Source organism: Camellia sinensis, chromosome 3 (assembly GCF_055761805.1).
Source record: "Camellia sinensis isolate YWXY chromosome 3, ASM5576180v1, whole genome shotgun sequence".
Taxonomy (NCBI): Eukaryota; Viridiplantae; Streptophyta; class Magnoliopsida; order Ericales; family Theaceae; genus Camellia; species Camellia sinensis.
The window spans coordinates 110,472,126-110,488,805 of NC_138963.1; the positions used below are offsets into that span (position 1 = coordinate 110,472,126).

Sequence of the window (16,680 nt, forward strand, 5' to 3'; positions counted from 1 at the left end):
ATTTCAACATTCGACATGCACAAAGTATAACATTATGAAGAGAAATACCAACCAGCATAATCTATAGGAGACTCTGGGACAACGCCACTCTTGATAAAATTAGTTAACCGAGGACTAAGCTCAACATCTCTCGGGTCATTGCTTGAATCACCAACTAACAGCGCTTCTGTTTTGTTTTCCTGAGGTACCTTGTGAGTGCTATCTCCTTCATTTGACAAACCCACCTTGGAAACTGGGGTTTGACAAAACTTCCCATCCTCATCCAGTTCATTCTCTGGCTGGGGATCAGGGTTGCATGATTTAGATGACAGCATGTTCTCATTTTCTTTGCTTCTTGTCTGAGAAGAAGCTGTTTTGCCAGAAATGTCTTTTACCCTCAGAGTCATATCTTTGTAGTCTCCGCATGACGCCTTAAAATGAAAAGAATCTTGCTTCAAACAATTTAGCAAGCTTGTATTGTTTGCACTCGTGCACTTACAATGTGAATCTTCTTTCAGAGGAAGTACAGGTACAGATAAAATCAAGACTCTTCCAAGAGAGTCAATGGATACAAAACCAGAGCCAAACAGGTGAGAGTGGATGGGAAGATTTTGGCCATGAGAATCTGGAAGACAATTCTTCTCCTTAGTTACTGAGGTCTCCATAGGTAATGGATCAAAATCTGATACTTTTCTCAGTGAATACTCTTCTGGGGAATTGTGAGGACTCTGTAAATCTGAAATAAGTTTTCAAAAAGTAAAATACTAGAGAAAACTAAAAATCTGTAGCATAACAAACATCTTTAAATGCCTATATGCAACACTGCCAGAGAAAAGTTGCATATTGACTTAGAAAGCCATCATATTTTCTAACCAACTGGAGGAAAGCGCACGCGTGCGCGCGTGTGTGTGTGTGTGTGTGTGTGAGAGAGAGAGAGAGCATTGCTGCTACAATATGTTGAAAGCTTTCAAACTTCAACAGTACAGCAGACTAGCAAGCAGGATAGAGGACCTAGTTAACTCTACAAGCCAACATTTGACTTGAGATTATAGAGTATAAAATATGCATGTGTGTGCAGGTATGGGGACAAAGTGCTCCTTTTGTTTGTTTGGGCATAGTTACCAATCGCATACTAGCCCATATGCGCTTTTCTCTATTGATATGGTGTGCACCAATACCTGCACATTTTGGTGCAAAGTTTTGGGTTTATCAATATATATATCGCATATTTATCAAAACATTATATTTAATTGTAAAATTCATGTACTTAAAAAAGATATATATATAATATTATCTCTAACAACACCCTGGGAAGTCCTCATGTTGCACCCCTTTTGCCACTTTCTTTGATTTATCAAAAAAAATATATATATTATCTCCAACAAGAATTGTTCAAGACCAATGCATCATTAAAATATACATTAACAAATAATTTATCATCACACAATAAAAACATTAAAGCATATTTTCTCATACATATTCATCATAAAACATGCAATAAATAAATCACTAAACTAAAACATGCATAACCCTTAAGTGCTTCAAAAAGACTTTAAAGGGCATAACCACCATATGCTTTTATTTAGCTCATTTATTACTTGATATAAAAGGCTTTAAATTTCGTTTAATTCACAATTTAACCGACCCCCCATCTTGTGTACCAGATTTCCAGCCAATATCGTCTAGTATGGGTCGAGACAGGCCAGTATGGTCCAGAAAATTAGCTGGAATGTTAATGAACCTTAATTGTACCATATTTCATTTAAAGTATAAAAATGCATTAGTGTAATGGCCTTTTTTGTATCTATGGCCAAGAAAATAGTGTAAGGTATTTGTACTTGACACATGCATTTTGGGGATGGGATTGTGGACTAGACACCGTTCACACAGTTACACGTTATAAGTTATATTTCCACCATTTACTTAAATGCTTAATAATAAACAGCTACACATTCCATCTAGTATAGTAGGCCTTTGATAGTAAGTAGCTACTAGCTCATCATGTTCCCAATCCCATATAGGTGGGATTGGGGATGCAACACCTATGAACCTCAGCATGAAAGTAAACACATCTTGTGAGAAAGAGACAATGCAAAAACCCCACAGGTCCATTTATGTCCGTTCACTTTGAACCCAAGGAAAATGAACATGGCTGCCATTGTTGATGCAACATGACAGTGACACCTTGACAACCTTGGTATTCAGACTAGGTTGTTTTCTTCTCATCAGACTCAAAATAGGTGAACAGGGCTTGATAAGAATGCAATTAAAAGGTGTGACTAAGAGTTGTTTGGAAACTAGATTAGAATATTGAGGAGTTTCAAACTTCAATTTGCTTCTTTCTTCTACTTCAGTTCAAGAAAATCATACAGAAAGCTAATAGTAACTTGATTGAATCCAAAATTTTAAGTTTTCCAAGACAAACCAAGAAAATTGGGAACCTTGATCAAGTCATGCACTAATAATATCAGAGTGTCAACTTGTTGATTGACTTCTAAATTTTCCGAGTAAATTCACAAGCATTAAGTAATTAGTAGCATTCCAATGTAAAAGATTTTCATAAAACCCTCTCACCAGTCGGGAGCACTAGAAAAAGGAAAGGAAAAATAGTAAGACTGCAGCAAGTGCTGCACAGGACCATACATGTTGAAATACGACTCGGTGAGCTGGGAAAGCATAATAAGAGCACACAAAAAAATAAAAGTAACATTAAACAGTGAATCACTTGCAAGATGTAATATAGAAGAAAAAAGAGCATTGCATAAGCATACGTAAACTATTAGAGCTCGAAATGCATTGTTGGGCTCACTCCATTGCAATTAGTTATCATGGTATCAGAAAATTGGTTCTACAAGGTCCCAAATTCAAGCCTCATCATATGTCTTTCATCCTCCATTTCATTTGTAGTGTGTGTTCTATTCTGTGTGTTTATACAGTGTATACATACCTCATTTAGTTCAGTATGCGTGCCAGTTTGTTTCACCACATGCAAGAGGGGCTCACATGAGGGAGGGTGTGAGAGCTTGATAATAGCTTATTTTTTTGGTTCAATAGGTTACCCTACAGAAACAACTATATTGGCCCTAAAAACTTTTGTAAGAATATGCAAGAGTTTTGGCCAAGGAACAGAAACACCTATAGTCAATCCAGTTTAAATAGGATCCCAGCATAAAAGGATTCTTCTTCATAATGGTATAGTGCAGAGAAATACTCAACAATCTGACACTAACCATATAAAACCCTGACTGATTAATTTTTTTGTACCACAAGCCTTTTGATCTGTGGAAGATGGCATTACCTTTCATACAGTTTTCATGCTGCTCAACATTTTCAACTCCCAAGTCCAAACTTGAGAGGGCTTCATCCTGAAGATTGACAGATGTCACATTAGTAATACCCATACAACAGAATAAACCAACCCCAATACAAAATCAGAAGCAAACCTCTTGAAAGAAGGATTTGCTGTCCCTAGAAAATGATAAGCCTTGCAACCGTTGCATTGCATCAATCAACATCCCTGTTCTGAATGAATGCATAACTCTGTGCACTCTGGAGGGAATTGCCTGGAAATGAGGGAAGGCAATAAGGGATGGTCTCCATGTACTCCCTTTGGTAGGGTGGAAGTATTTAGCAACTAAATCAGTCTCAGCATCAGTTAGTTTGGTCTTAAAGACGGGGGTCTGGATAGGATGATCATCTTTCACTTTTCTGCCACGAGGAATGAACTGTTCAATTGATAGCTCAATCAACTGAACTTCTGGTTTGAAAATATGGGGAATCTACAAATAAAACAATACAAAACATAGAGGTTAACAAGGTGATAACTGAAAAATCAAAGGGAACTATTAGGCAACCTCATCTAGTATCGACTCTCCTATTTTCCCCACAGAACCCATGTCTACCAGATATGATAAAAGTATGGGTGTGGGATATATGTCTGACATCCATACCAATTTATACACTTGGATCCTCTAACTTTTTATGATGTTCGAAAAATTTTACCTTTTCTAGTAAAGAAATATTTCTTGCCTCACATGGATAGGAGATAAACCTATGTAATTTCAAGCACATTTCTAAATAATTTACATAATATCATCTACGCATATTATATAATATGCAATATATAAGTGTTCAAGACACGTCTTCATACCCATACCCAACTTTTTTATACATATCCAATATGCTAAGATTTAGGTATAGGAAGGTCCGACACTTGGACCCGCACCTGCACCCAATACTCATACCCGAATGAGTAACATAGGACCTCATCTAGTAAAGCTCACCATTCTTGGACTAGAATGAAAATTGAAGCTATTCATCCCCCCATTTCGCATGTGTTTCTTAATAGCTTTGCTGTTTGCTTGCTTTCGCATGTAACCTTTCAACTCGGACCCTTCACAGGCTAAAACAAGTAAAGCTTGTTAAGGAAGATTTTGAAAACAAATACAAGAATTTCCAACCAAAATTTTTATTTGAATGATTTCAGAAAGCTGGAAGAGTGCACAAAGAAAATATAGAAAGTAGTTCGTCAATTATGCAGGCAATCTACTCCATTAAACACATTAGCTAGACAGCAAAAGGATATCAACTCGTCCATCATGCTTTCTTCCAGTCCTCCCCATGCGCTGAATCATTCTCAAAGGAGAGATATTAGCATCAAAACAAATGACAAGGTCAACCTCCATGATATCTAGGCCTTCTTCACCAATTGATGTTGCTACGATTACGTTGTATCCACCAGCCCGAAACTTCTGTAAAGGAATGAAGTTAGCTGATGTAAAGAGTTAAAACTTAACAGCAATGAAGAGTAAAAAAAAAATTACCTCCAAAACAGCCTGTTGAACCTTTTGTGATTGGCCCTTTAATGTTTTTCCTGTAAAAATACTATAAGCACTTCACAGAAGATTATATTTCATCGTATTTTGAACTAGACTACCATATTCCCAATATTTTAAACATTTAACAATTGTTCAAAGAGAGCACATATTTCTTCTAAGCCATTTCAGGTTTATGTCTTAATGAAAACAACATTTTATAACAAAAAGACCACAAGCCTGACAAGGTTCAAGTTGGAAGCATGGAATCACAGCACTCAAGAAGAAACGTTACCTAAAATAAGAATTCCTGTAACCGAGAGAACCAATGAAGCATTGATACACATACAAGATAAAGATATGACATGATACGGACTAGCCAGTAAGATAAATTCATGAAAAATAGGATAGTCACATCAAAGACACAAACATATACACACATCCATGTAATATTATGTGTATCTATTATGTGCAATCTCTTAAAAAAGATAAATTTCCCGAAAATTTAAATAATTAACTATATTGCTTCTTGATTTTGTAAAATATTCTAAATTCACTTATGTTATGATTTATGGTCATGGACTTCAGACCAAATGAAACCCATGTAATCTCATTATGTCTTTTCTTTATTTGGCAGTATGGTAAACCAAATTCTTCTTAAAGTAGTCAAAGTATTTGAAAACCCTATTTTTGTTTTTCTTAAGATATTAACATTTAACACTATGCAACACATGCAACATCTCCATGTTGAAGATGTGTTGGATGTATTCTGAAGTACATGAAAAGACATGTGTCTACAAGTGTCCAAAAAATATCTATATTTAATACGATCTCTGTTATCAAAATCTTTCGCGATTCAATTTGCAATTTTTGTACAATCGATATAAATCTATAGGTGAATCTATTTTGAAAATAAATCTCTAGTAAATACGATTCATGCAATTCTTGAAACTATCGTGTCCAACATATTTTTGACTCTTTTTTCACCATTTCTTTTAGTGAAAATGACATAATACAACTTCTAATAGCGTTTAATACCAAAATAACTAATATATACATGATTTGTTGGTGATCATGGACTTTTTAATAAGATCTAATTAGATTCAATCAAACCTAACATGTTTTTAACATTTCTTCTCAATTTATCTTTTAAAAAATCATAATATACCTTCTAAAAGTGTTTAAAATTAAAGTAACTTACATCATGAATTATCGATTGTTATTTTATTAAATTAAATATAGTTGAATATTTCATAGATGAGATCAATTATACCTTTTTAAATGTTTTAGGCTTTAAAATAAAATATCCTAAATAATTCTCTCTTATTATTTAGTCATTGTTACTTGAAAAAGTATGTATGCTTATTGTCCAAATTTCAATATGGTCAAATTATTGTTACTTTAGAAATTGAGAGTTTGTCTTTGTTTACTGTCTTTATTAAGAATGGTTAATAAAAATATCTTAAAAAGAAAAATGGTAAAATGGTGATCTTACAGAGGAACATTTATTAACTTCTTACTTAATAAACTATGTGATCATCATTCAAAACAACATTTTCATTGATTTAAGTCTAAGGTTGCGTTTGGTAGAGTTTTGTAATTATTATTTGAGAGTATGAGTTGTATTTTGAGTTTGTGAGGTTTGGAATTATGATTTGTGTGTGAAAAATTTGTTTGGTAAAGAGTTTTGAAAACAGTTTGGAAAAGAGTTTTGAATTGAGTGGGGAATTGTTGATGTGACATTTGATATTTGATACAAAAATTTACAACTCATAACTAAACATACAACTCAAAATTATTTTAAAGCACATAAAAAAATTTTAAAAATTCAGAAAATATTTTTTTCAAATATATAAAAATTAACATATCAATTGCAAAAATAAAAAATAAATAAATAAAAAAAATTCACTATTCCAGTCAATCGGCGGGACGACCGGTTAGGCCAAATTTTGAAAAAAAAAATGAAAAATGCACTCTGTTTGACAGAGTTTTCTGCAGAGTTGTGGAAAATTAATTCCACAACTCTATCCAAACATCATACTCAAACCATCAAGCAGAAAACTAGTTTGAAAACACAACCAAACAGAGCCTAAATGTTTCATATTCATAAGATATATTTAACATCCACGTCTGTAGATATATTTTTCTAAATAGTTTAGAAAAAGTGATCGAATCATTACGATTCACGATTCGATTTGATTCGATTCGCGATTCAATATGAGGCCATTTCGATTCAAGATTCAAATTCCGATTTGATAACTATGGGTACGATACGATACAATACAATACAATACAATACAATACAGGCATGACTCCCTTGTAGAAGTATCTAAGCTTCATAGCTGAGAACCAAATAAGAGTTAGTAAAATTTTAAAAATTCCAAATGACTTGATAATTCAACAAAACATATTGACTATAATTAAACTTTCAGTAGAATCATTACATATTGAAGTTGATAACCACCCGTAATTAGATTGCCAACAAGTTTATGGGCAGCTTGACAATTGGATTAAGAAGTGTTTGGATCCAGAAAATATAACCCTAGATTAAAGCTACAAAGACTACAGAATCAGCAAAAACTGATATAGAATAAAGCTACAAGGAAATACAAGGTGGCCTATATATAACCCTAGGTAGAACAAAATAATATTGTACTCATGGCCTACCTAAGCTGAAAGAAAAGATTTCACTGAGTTGAGTTGGTTGTACTGGAGAAACTAACTTAAATCATTTCTAGACCTATAGAACATATAAGAAACAAATGATAGATGTTACAGTAAATCAAACAGAATTTAGCATATCCTGGAATGAAAATATATATATGTACGTATGACATATGTATCTCTAACAAAAGAATAAGATTACAGGATTACAACATGCTTAAACAAATTGTTTTGAATTTATGGCAAGCTTGTATCTTTTGAGGAATGTTATGTGAGTGGCACCAAAAGGTAGTGAGCGTATGCTCCTAGTTGATTTTCGCACTTTCGGAGGATCAAAGAGAGCCGAAGTGCTATGGTCTTGTGCCATCTTTGCAACTTTTTGGGTTCTATGGTTGGAAAGAAATGCCCGGTTATTCGAAGATAAATTTTAGGAAGTGGATTGTTTGTGGGATAAAGTCCGGCACTTAACTTCCTTTTGGGCATCAGGGAATTCTCCCTTTAAGGGGGTTCCACTTTTTTTGTTTGCTAGAAATTAGTTGTCGGTGTGTGATATGTAGGCTTTGCTTGAGATGATCTTGTTTGGATTATGCTCTTTGTATTTCTTTTTCCTTTTGTAGAGGATGCCTTATCCTCACTCACTTTTTGATTTATCAATAAAATCTTTTGTTGTTGATCCCAAAAAAAACAGAAAGAAAAAAAAAATTGCTTAAACAAAAATTACAAAGCAACAAGATTACATACCCGAGCTTTGGCCAATAAACTGGGTAGCTTTAACCAATTCCCCAATGCTTGTTAATGCATCCATTATGTCTCTGAAGTGGATATCATTATCGCAATGGTAGATTTTTAAATAAAATTAAAGAAGAAGAAAAAAAAACACAATGCAATATTGGAAAAGAATCTAAGTCTGAAAACAAAATCGCAACAAAATAGTTTAATGATATCATCTTCACCTGACACTTCCCCTGAAATTTGAGAAAATGATAACCCTTGAGTTCTGTGGATCTTTCATTTCTACACCACCAAATTTAGTTGTCAGATTAAATCCATAAGTCAGTCTTACAAATATCACCAACAAAAAATTAGAACTGGAAAAAAAAAAAAGAAAATTATCTGAAAATAACTATTATTGTGAAAGATAAATGAAAATCTCCATAGATCTGTGAATAACTACAAGTATAGGGATGGTCATCCACAGAAGAAAACCAATTCCAGAATCAGTGAAGTCTGTCAAAGATACCTAATATTGTGTACCACATCATCATTGTCTAGCAATTTGTCAAAATTGCAAAAAAGAAATTCCAATTCAAGTTTGCAATGCAGTCTAAAAAATAGTACGAAGCAGAGACAGAAAGCAAAAACTAACTTTCAAATGAAAAGACAGCAACAAATGAGACAAAAGTAAGACACCATGCCACATACTGAAATGATCAATCAGTACTTCTAACATTTTCGACAATTTGGGACTAGGAGCTCCGTGCGACAAGCTTTTCTGCATTAGAAGCTTTGCTCTGTGTATACCTTCATTTCTACTCATAAGTCGCGCAAAAGGCCTGCAATAATTGATATCAATGACTTTCAGAATGTTAAACGTGTTTAGAAACATTTTCAAAATCTAATACACTTAGCAAACACTTGAAATGTAACACAAGGGTTGGGATCAACCTACACCTTCATAACTTTTTCACCAATTCACAGTTCAAAGAACTGATCATTGGATTAGATATTCTTCCAATGCCCATAATACATGCCAAATTTCAAGTTGATTAAAGATAGGTAACTATCTGATGATCTCATCCATAAACTCACATTTCTCTAGATAATATAATTTATTTGGAGTACTATTTAGATGAGAAATCTCCTGACCACTTGTCAATCTCAAATGTGGCATGCACGATCAACATAAGAGAAGTATCTAATCCCTGGATTGTGGGCGGTCGTAGTGATGTGGGCAAACCATGGGCCCTTTGAGAATTATGGTACACACTAAGGTGGCACAAGACCACCAGAGGTGAAGAGTGAGAGAGCTGAGGCAGCCATCACGTAGAGAGAGAGTGGAATTAGAGAGAAGCCTCTGAACTTGCAAGAGGAAATGATCTATTTGTTGTGTATGGAGGAGAAGATCTCATTTAATAGGAGGGTTGGGTCATAGGGGGGCAGATGAACCTCGCATGGTGGCCCATGCTTGGAGACAGGAGGTTGGGTCATACCCCTTGGCCCAACTACACCAATGCTCAAACCTTGAGGGTCTACAAAGAGCTATAGTGGGTAGGTAATATACATCCCACAAGTTATCACATGACTTGGTCAAAGTCTAATCTTCTTGTAGAGGCATCTCTCTCTTGTCTAAGATCGATCAAAGTGGAGCAACCCCGAGGGGATGAGCCAAGCAACTTTGAATATCCCTCAACTCCAGCCACTAATCCACAAGTCCCTGGTCATCTCAGACAGGGTTAAGGGTCACTCAGGCATCCCATGACCAAGGCATTGACTCCGAGGGGTCCCTAGGACCTGCTCTTGACCTCAGATAGCATGATAGTGTGAGGATGTCATTCTGGAGATGGCTCGTGAAACAAAGGAAGTGCCATGGCAAGGCAAAAGCGAGGTGCTAAGTAAATAAACAAAGAAAATCACAAGAAGGCAAGGCAAGACAAGGCACTTATGCAAAGCAGAGGCAAGGTGTCTAGGCTGAGGAAGACAAGGCGCCTAGGCAAGGCCATGAAGAAAGGTTTAAGTCATGCCTTATACTGTGGAGGGTGTTGGAGCGAACCCCATCACAACATAAGAACTCCAAATGCATATACCTACAACGATCAATTTTATGAAATATGAATCTATCAAAAAAATTATGAATGGAAGTAATACTTCCTAATTTTACATGAGGTGTAAGTTGATCCTACCCAAAACAGAAATACAAAACATGCAAACTACCATTGGAAATTGGAATTGCTCAACTCACAAACTAGTCATTAGAACTATGGGGAACCCATTTCTTTGAAATGGTCTGACCAACTATCAAGAGGATTACAGGCTTAATGCAAATTGCAAATATCAGTGCCCAAGCCAAAAGTTGGATATCACAATTCTTTTCATCAAATTAATAAGCGGTGGAAAAATAGACCTAATATATTACAACAGAAGGAATAGAATTAACTTAATTCAACAATGGTCACATTGAACTCATCATGCACAGTTTCTTGGAAATCAAATGTTCTTGAAATTGAGACGGTGCTTATGAACAAGGACATACCCTTGTTGCAACTTCACTTCAAGCATCTCATATGCTGGCCTTATTCCATGGCTTGAAAGTAGCTTGCGTATATGGTAAAGAGTAATAAGAGCTCCAAAATATCCTTCCACTTCTCCACACTTCACAGAGGGAAGGTCTTGTGGCGGTGCTTGACGAAATTTATCTCTTGAATTAAGTAAATCACATGGGCTTAACTGTCAAATATCAAAAATATATGTGTGAATAGAAGACTGGACAGGTAAACACAACCCAAAATCCAAAATCTTAGAAAAACATGGAAAGGCAAGTGAATTCACATATATAGCTCCACATTAGGTGAAGAAAAACAAATTGAACCTGCCAACTACCAACAAATAAGGGTAAGATTGGGCAATACACACTTAGCAACATAGTCCCCATTCCAGCTTAAAATCATGTGCTGGTTTAGTTGAATTTTGTAATACGACAATAAGGTTGAATATAGAGAAATAAAAAAAGATAGAAAAGATAAAAGAAAGAACACAAAGGTTTAATGTGGTTCAGCCAATCTTGGCCTACGTCTACACACACAAAACCCTATGAGCTACATCTTTCACCCACTCAACTTGATACTCTTGTTTTCATGATACACCATATTAATAGAGCGGGAGATACAATCAAATATCTTCAATTAAAAGATTAAAATAAATCAAAGACCCAAAACATCATGATAAACACAAATCATGGGATCTCTATATATTCTGATATCTTTAATAATATAGTCTTATCTTCAACACTCCCCCCAAGTTGGAACAAAGAACGATTGAAGTGAAGTGTCCAACTTGAACTCGAAAATAGGTTGATCATCACAAACAACTATAATTAAGTTGTCAAAAAACGACAACAATTGTAATAACTCCCCTCAATGACAACTTCGGAGAACATAGGCAAGGAATCAACATCTTACACCAGAGAAATGTGAATGTAATTAGTCATGATGGTAGCAAGAGAAACCAACCAAGAGAGAGAAAGAAACAAGGCCAAAACAACAGCAAATCACCACAAACAGAAAGTCCCAAAGAACGATGTATCACAAAACAAAAAAGGTTATCGGAGAAGCTGTGTACCACAAAAAATGTTACCGAACATACCAATAGCTCCAAATATGCGAAAAAAACAAAACCGTTGCTTACCACATCAGCAACAACCACCCTAAAGAATTACCCAAGGTGAACAAGAATAATGAAAACAAACAAGCCTGAAACTCGACATATCGCAAAATAATGCTATTGAACTCACTGGTGACCCTGAACAAGTGATTTCATAGAGTTTGCTTAGCACATCAGCAAACCAGTGGTCAACTCAAGGAAGAGGGAAAAACACCTTGATAACAAAAAATGCAGAGTGAGAAAGCTCTCTGGCGAGAAATGTGCCTAGGATTTGGTAGGCTCTGATACCAAGTTGAATTTTATAATATGACAATAAGGTTGAATAGAGAGATAAAAGAGACAGAAAAGATAAAAGAATATAAAGGTTTATCGTGGTTCAACCAATCTTAGCCTTGTCCACACACACCCAAAGCCCTATGGGCTACATTTTTCATCCACTCAACTTAATACTCTTGTTTACATGATACTCCATCTTTATAGAGTGGGAGATACAATCAAATCCCTTCAATTAAGGGATTGAAATAAATCAAAGATACAAAAAATCATGATAAACACAAATCATGGGATCTCCATATATTTTGATATCTTCTATATGTTCTGACAACTTTAATAATATAATCTTATGTTCGACAGGTTTTGCAAAAAATTGGTTAACTTATTTTGCCAACCTTACAAAATGCCTGTAGGTAGCCAAAAAATAAATTCATGCTAGCAGCATCTTCGATATGAAACTAAGGGGTTGTTTGGGATGACCTAAATAAGGCCTAGTTTGGGAAGACTAAATAAGTGCACTTTTTGACTTTTTTTGTATTATGTGTAGAAAAAGTAGAGAGGAGATGTTGATTGATGTGACCCAAAAAAGATAAAAAGATGAAATAAGTGCACTTTTTTCTTTGTAGCCAAACTTGGCCTAAGTGTACTTTTTGTCTTTTTACGAAAAGATGTGCAGAAAAGTAGAGAGGTGATGTGATGAAAAAAAGATAAAAAGATGGATTATTTTGGTGTTGCCAAACTTGGCCTAAATACTGCCAGTACCCACTTCATAAATGACTTTAATTTGGAGCATTATCAACCAGAGGACAGCACCAAGTACTTCTGTCTCTTCAAATTGTTTTTTATACAAAAAAAATAATTAAAATAAAATAAAATAATTTGGCTGCTTGCTATACAAAGTTATGAGCACACCTCAGGCTTCTTTATCATCTAATAGAATGTCAGTGCAAGGTTACTTCTACACCAAGGCATAGTCATAAGAACCAGCACAGCCTGACCAGTAAAAATGTTGAACCAGAAATGTGGACACTTGGCAGTCTGGTTCACATCATTGAAGCATATATGAATGTTGGATGATAAGAAAAAAACCAAAAGGCTATAGTTACAAGAAGATCTGCACCTTGCAACTACAGAATCAAATTGGAAGCCGTAACTAGCAAGCCTACAACTGATTTTATATAAATGTAGGCAAAAAAAAAAAAAATTAAGACCTTGCAAAGTAGACTGGGTTAGTAGAGAACTTGTGATAACTTTGACACCAAGTTGAGGAGAACTTTTTGACATGCAAAGAACAATAACACTTGCTGCTGTCTTGCTGCTGTTCTGGTGCTACAACCTCATAGTAACAGAGGACATTGCCTCAAACTGTGGCTGACACCCGTATCTTTGATGCGGCCAATTGGTTAAAACATGCCAAAACTCTTTGCCACTTGTCTAATAGTGGGGCCATTTACAACTTCCTTCTTTATAAGAATTCAACAGATTGACAAAAACATAGAAATTTCCAAGAAGCACATTCTTAGCATTTGAAAGTTTTAGAGAAGAGAAAGAGATAGGGAATGAGTGAGACCTCATCCCCTTTTATATTAAGAATAATGCATAATTACAGGAATGCCATAAGGCATGAATTACGGGCTAGCTCATTGCAGCCCATTACATCAATCAAGGAATAAAAACAAATTAGAATAAAATATGTTAATATAATTTCCTATTTTAACACTCTCCCTCGAGCTGGTGCAAAGATATCTCTCATGCCCAACTTGTTGAGAATGTCATGAAATTGTTTGCTCCCTATTCCTTTGGTGAGAGCATCTGCTTATTGATCTCCAGTCTTCACAAATAAAGTACATATGGTGCCACAAGTGAGCTTTTCTTTGATGAAGTGCCTATCAATCTCCACATACTTGGTTTTATCATGTTGACGGGGTTATGAGTTATGTTGACCACTGCCTTGTTGTCACAGTACAATCTCATGGAATCGGTCTGATGTATCCCCAAGCCTCCCAACAATAGTCTAATCTATACCAACTCACATACACCCTGTGCCATAGCCCTGAATTCTATCTCAGCACTAGATCTAACAATCACATTTAGTTTCTTACTTCGCCATGTGACAAGATTGCCTCCAACAAATGTGCAATTTCCAAAAGTTGATCGTCTGTCAGTGACTGATCCAGCCCAATCCACATCAATAAATTCCTTCACACTGAGATGTCCATGTTTCGAGAAATAGAGTCCCTTTCTAGGAAAAGTCTTTAGGTACCTATGAATTCTCATTACTGCCTCTAAGTGAGAAATTCTAGGAACATGCATAAACTGGCTAACCATGCTTACTGCAATGGCAATGTCTATACGAGCTTGCCCACTAGCCTCTGGTATCTCCCCCTAGCCACTGGCTCTCCCCCTTGATCCTCACTTAGTTTCTAGCCTGATTCTAGAGGTGTATCACATGGTCTACCTCCAAGCATCCCAATTTCCTTTAGCAAGTCAAGTATATACTTCCTCTGGCATATGAAGATGCCATCCTTGGACCGAGCTACTTCAATGCCCAAGAAATACTTCAAATTACCCAAATCTTTGATTTCAAACTCCTTAGCTAAGTATTCCTCAACCTAGGGATCTCCTCAATATCATCCCTTGTCAGAATAATATCATCAACATAAACAATAAAAAATGTGGTCTTACCATAAGGGAAGTGTTTCACAAATAAGGTGTGATCAACTTGACTTTGCTTGAACCCATATCTCAGCATAGCTTGAGCAAACCTTTCAAACCACGCCCTAGGAAACTGCTTTAGCCTATAAAGTGACTTCCGAAGCCTGCACACTTTGCCTTTGGACTTAGCATCCTCAAAACCAAGAGGAATATCCATATAGACCTCTTCTTCTAAGTCTCCATAAAGGAAGGCATTCTTTACATCAAACTGATGAAGTGGCCAATCTAAATTTGCAGCAAGAGAGTAGTATTTTCACAGAGTTCATCTTAGCAACCGGTGCAAATGTCTCCTGGTAATCTACCCCATAAGTCTGAGTGAAGCCTTTAACAACCAGTCTTACTTTGTACTGTTCTATGGAACCGTCTGCTTTATGTTTTACAGTGTACACCCACTAACACCCAATTGGATTTTTTCCTCTAAAACTCCACTAACGCCCAAGTGTCATTCTTGCTAAGAGCTCTCATCTTCTCCTTCATGGCATGTTTCTATTCAGGAATAGAAAGAGCATCCTGAAAATTATTAGGCAGACCCACAGAAGAAATCTTAGACAGAAAGGTTTTATATGAGGGAGACATATTGGAATAAGAGACATGATTAGTAATAGGATGTTGTGTACATGAGCTAATCCCCTTCCTATTAGCAATTGGAACATTAAGATCTAAAACCTCAGGAATGGAAGCATTAAAATTACCTGGACTCTCAGGAGAGGGGGGATGACTCTGGACACTCATCCGAAAAAGAAGTTGGCAGTAGAGAAGAGGAAGTAGTCTCTTGCATCTAGGCGACTTTCTGTCTATTATTGTCCTTGACATAAACTTTGCTTGCTTCCTTTTCCACAACAACTGCGGGCTCATCATCCTTTATATGTTCAACCACTGGCGGTAGTGAAACAGGAATCTCTTCACACCAAGGCTCCCCCTGAAGGGATGACTGTGACACTGTGGAGGTGAGAAAGTAAGATTGGGACTCAAAGAATGTGACATCCATTTAAACCATTTGCGAGTAGAAGGATGATAACACTTATAAACCTTTTGAGTGGCAGAATAACCCAAAAAAACACACCTAAGAGACCTAGGATCCAATTTTCCACAGTGGGGTGAATGATTATGGACAAAACAAACACATCCAAAGGTCTTAAGTGGAATGGAGAACCCAGAAGAAGTGGACCCGAACAAAACTTGAAAAGGGGTTTGTTTTTGAAGGACCTGGGTAGGAAGACGATTAATCAAATAAGTTGTAGTGAGAACCGCTTTCCTCCAATAAGATCGAGGAACACGCATTTCAAAAGATAGCCAACGGGCCACATCAAGGAGATGGCGATTTTTTCATTTGGCAACACCATTTTGTTGAGGGGTATTAGGACACGAAGTTTGATGAACAATGCCATGAGTTGTGAAATAACTGGCAAAACCAAAGTCAATGGCTAAGTTTGGTTTGTTTTTTAGAAAAATTTTTGGAAAAAATTCTCTACAAACAAATTTTTAAGAGTAATCAAACCAAACAAATTTTTTCAAAAAAAATTTCAAAATTTTGTTTGGTTAACTACTTTCCAAAATCACTCTCTCTCTCTCATACACATCAAATCAATCACTTTTTTTAAAACTCTCTCCCCAAAACAATTTTCCAAAAACCATTTCTAAAAAAAGGCAAACCAAACAAGTTTTCGTACTTTTTATCTCAAAAACTACTCTACAAACGCAAACCAAACACACCTAATATATTCCCCCTCATTATCAGAATGCAAAATTTTGACAACCGCTCCAAACTGAGTGCAAACCATTTTATGAAAGTTTTGAAATACAAAAGACACCTCACTCTTATCTTTCATCAGATATACCCAAGTGGCCCGAGAATAGT

General features: G+C 35.8%; 1 protein-coding gene across 5 annotated transcripts in view; it reads right to left on the bottom strand.

Annotated features, from left to right (window-relative positions):
* Nucleotides 1-16,680, bottom strand: part of FANCM (DEAD/DEAH box RNA helicase family protein) — a 28,050-nt gene that overhangs the window by 2,452 nt on the left and 8,918 nt on the right. For all 5 annotated transcript variants that reach the window (XM_082920533.1, XM_028242397.2, XM_028242396.2 and 2 more), the window contains 10 exons: nt 10,708-10,901; nt 8,880-9,010; nt 8,411-8,471; nt 8,199-8,269; nt 4,803-4,852; nt 4,565-4,730; nt 4,263-4,390; nt 3,423-3,758; nt 3,278-3,344; nt 53-715 (listed from right to left, as the gene is read on the bottom strand). In XM_082920533.1, coding sequence (XP_082776659.1) covers nt 53-715; nt 3,278-3,344; nt 3,423-3,758; nt 4,263-4,390; nt 4,565-4,730; nt 4,803-4,852; nt 8,199-8,269; nt 8,411-8,471; nt 8,880-9,010; nt 10,708-10,901 — 1,867 coding nt within the window. The remainder of the gene's footprint in view (nt 1-52; nt 716-3,277; nt 3,345-3,422; nt 3,759-4,262; nt 4,391-4,564; nt 4,731-4,802; nt 4,853-8,198; nt 8,270-8,410; nt 8,472-8,879; nt 9,011-10,707; nt 10,902-16,680) is intronic.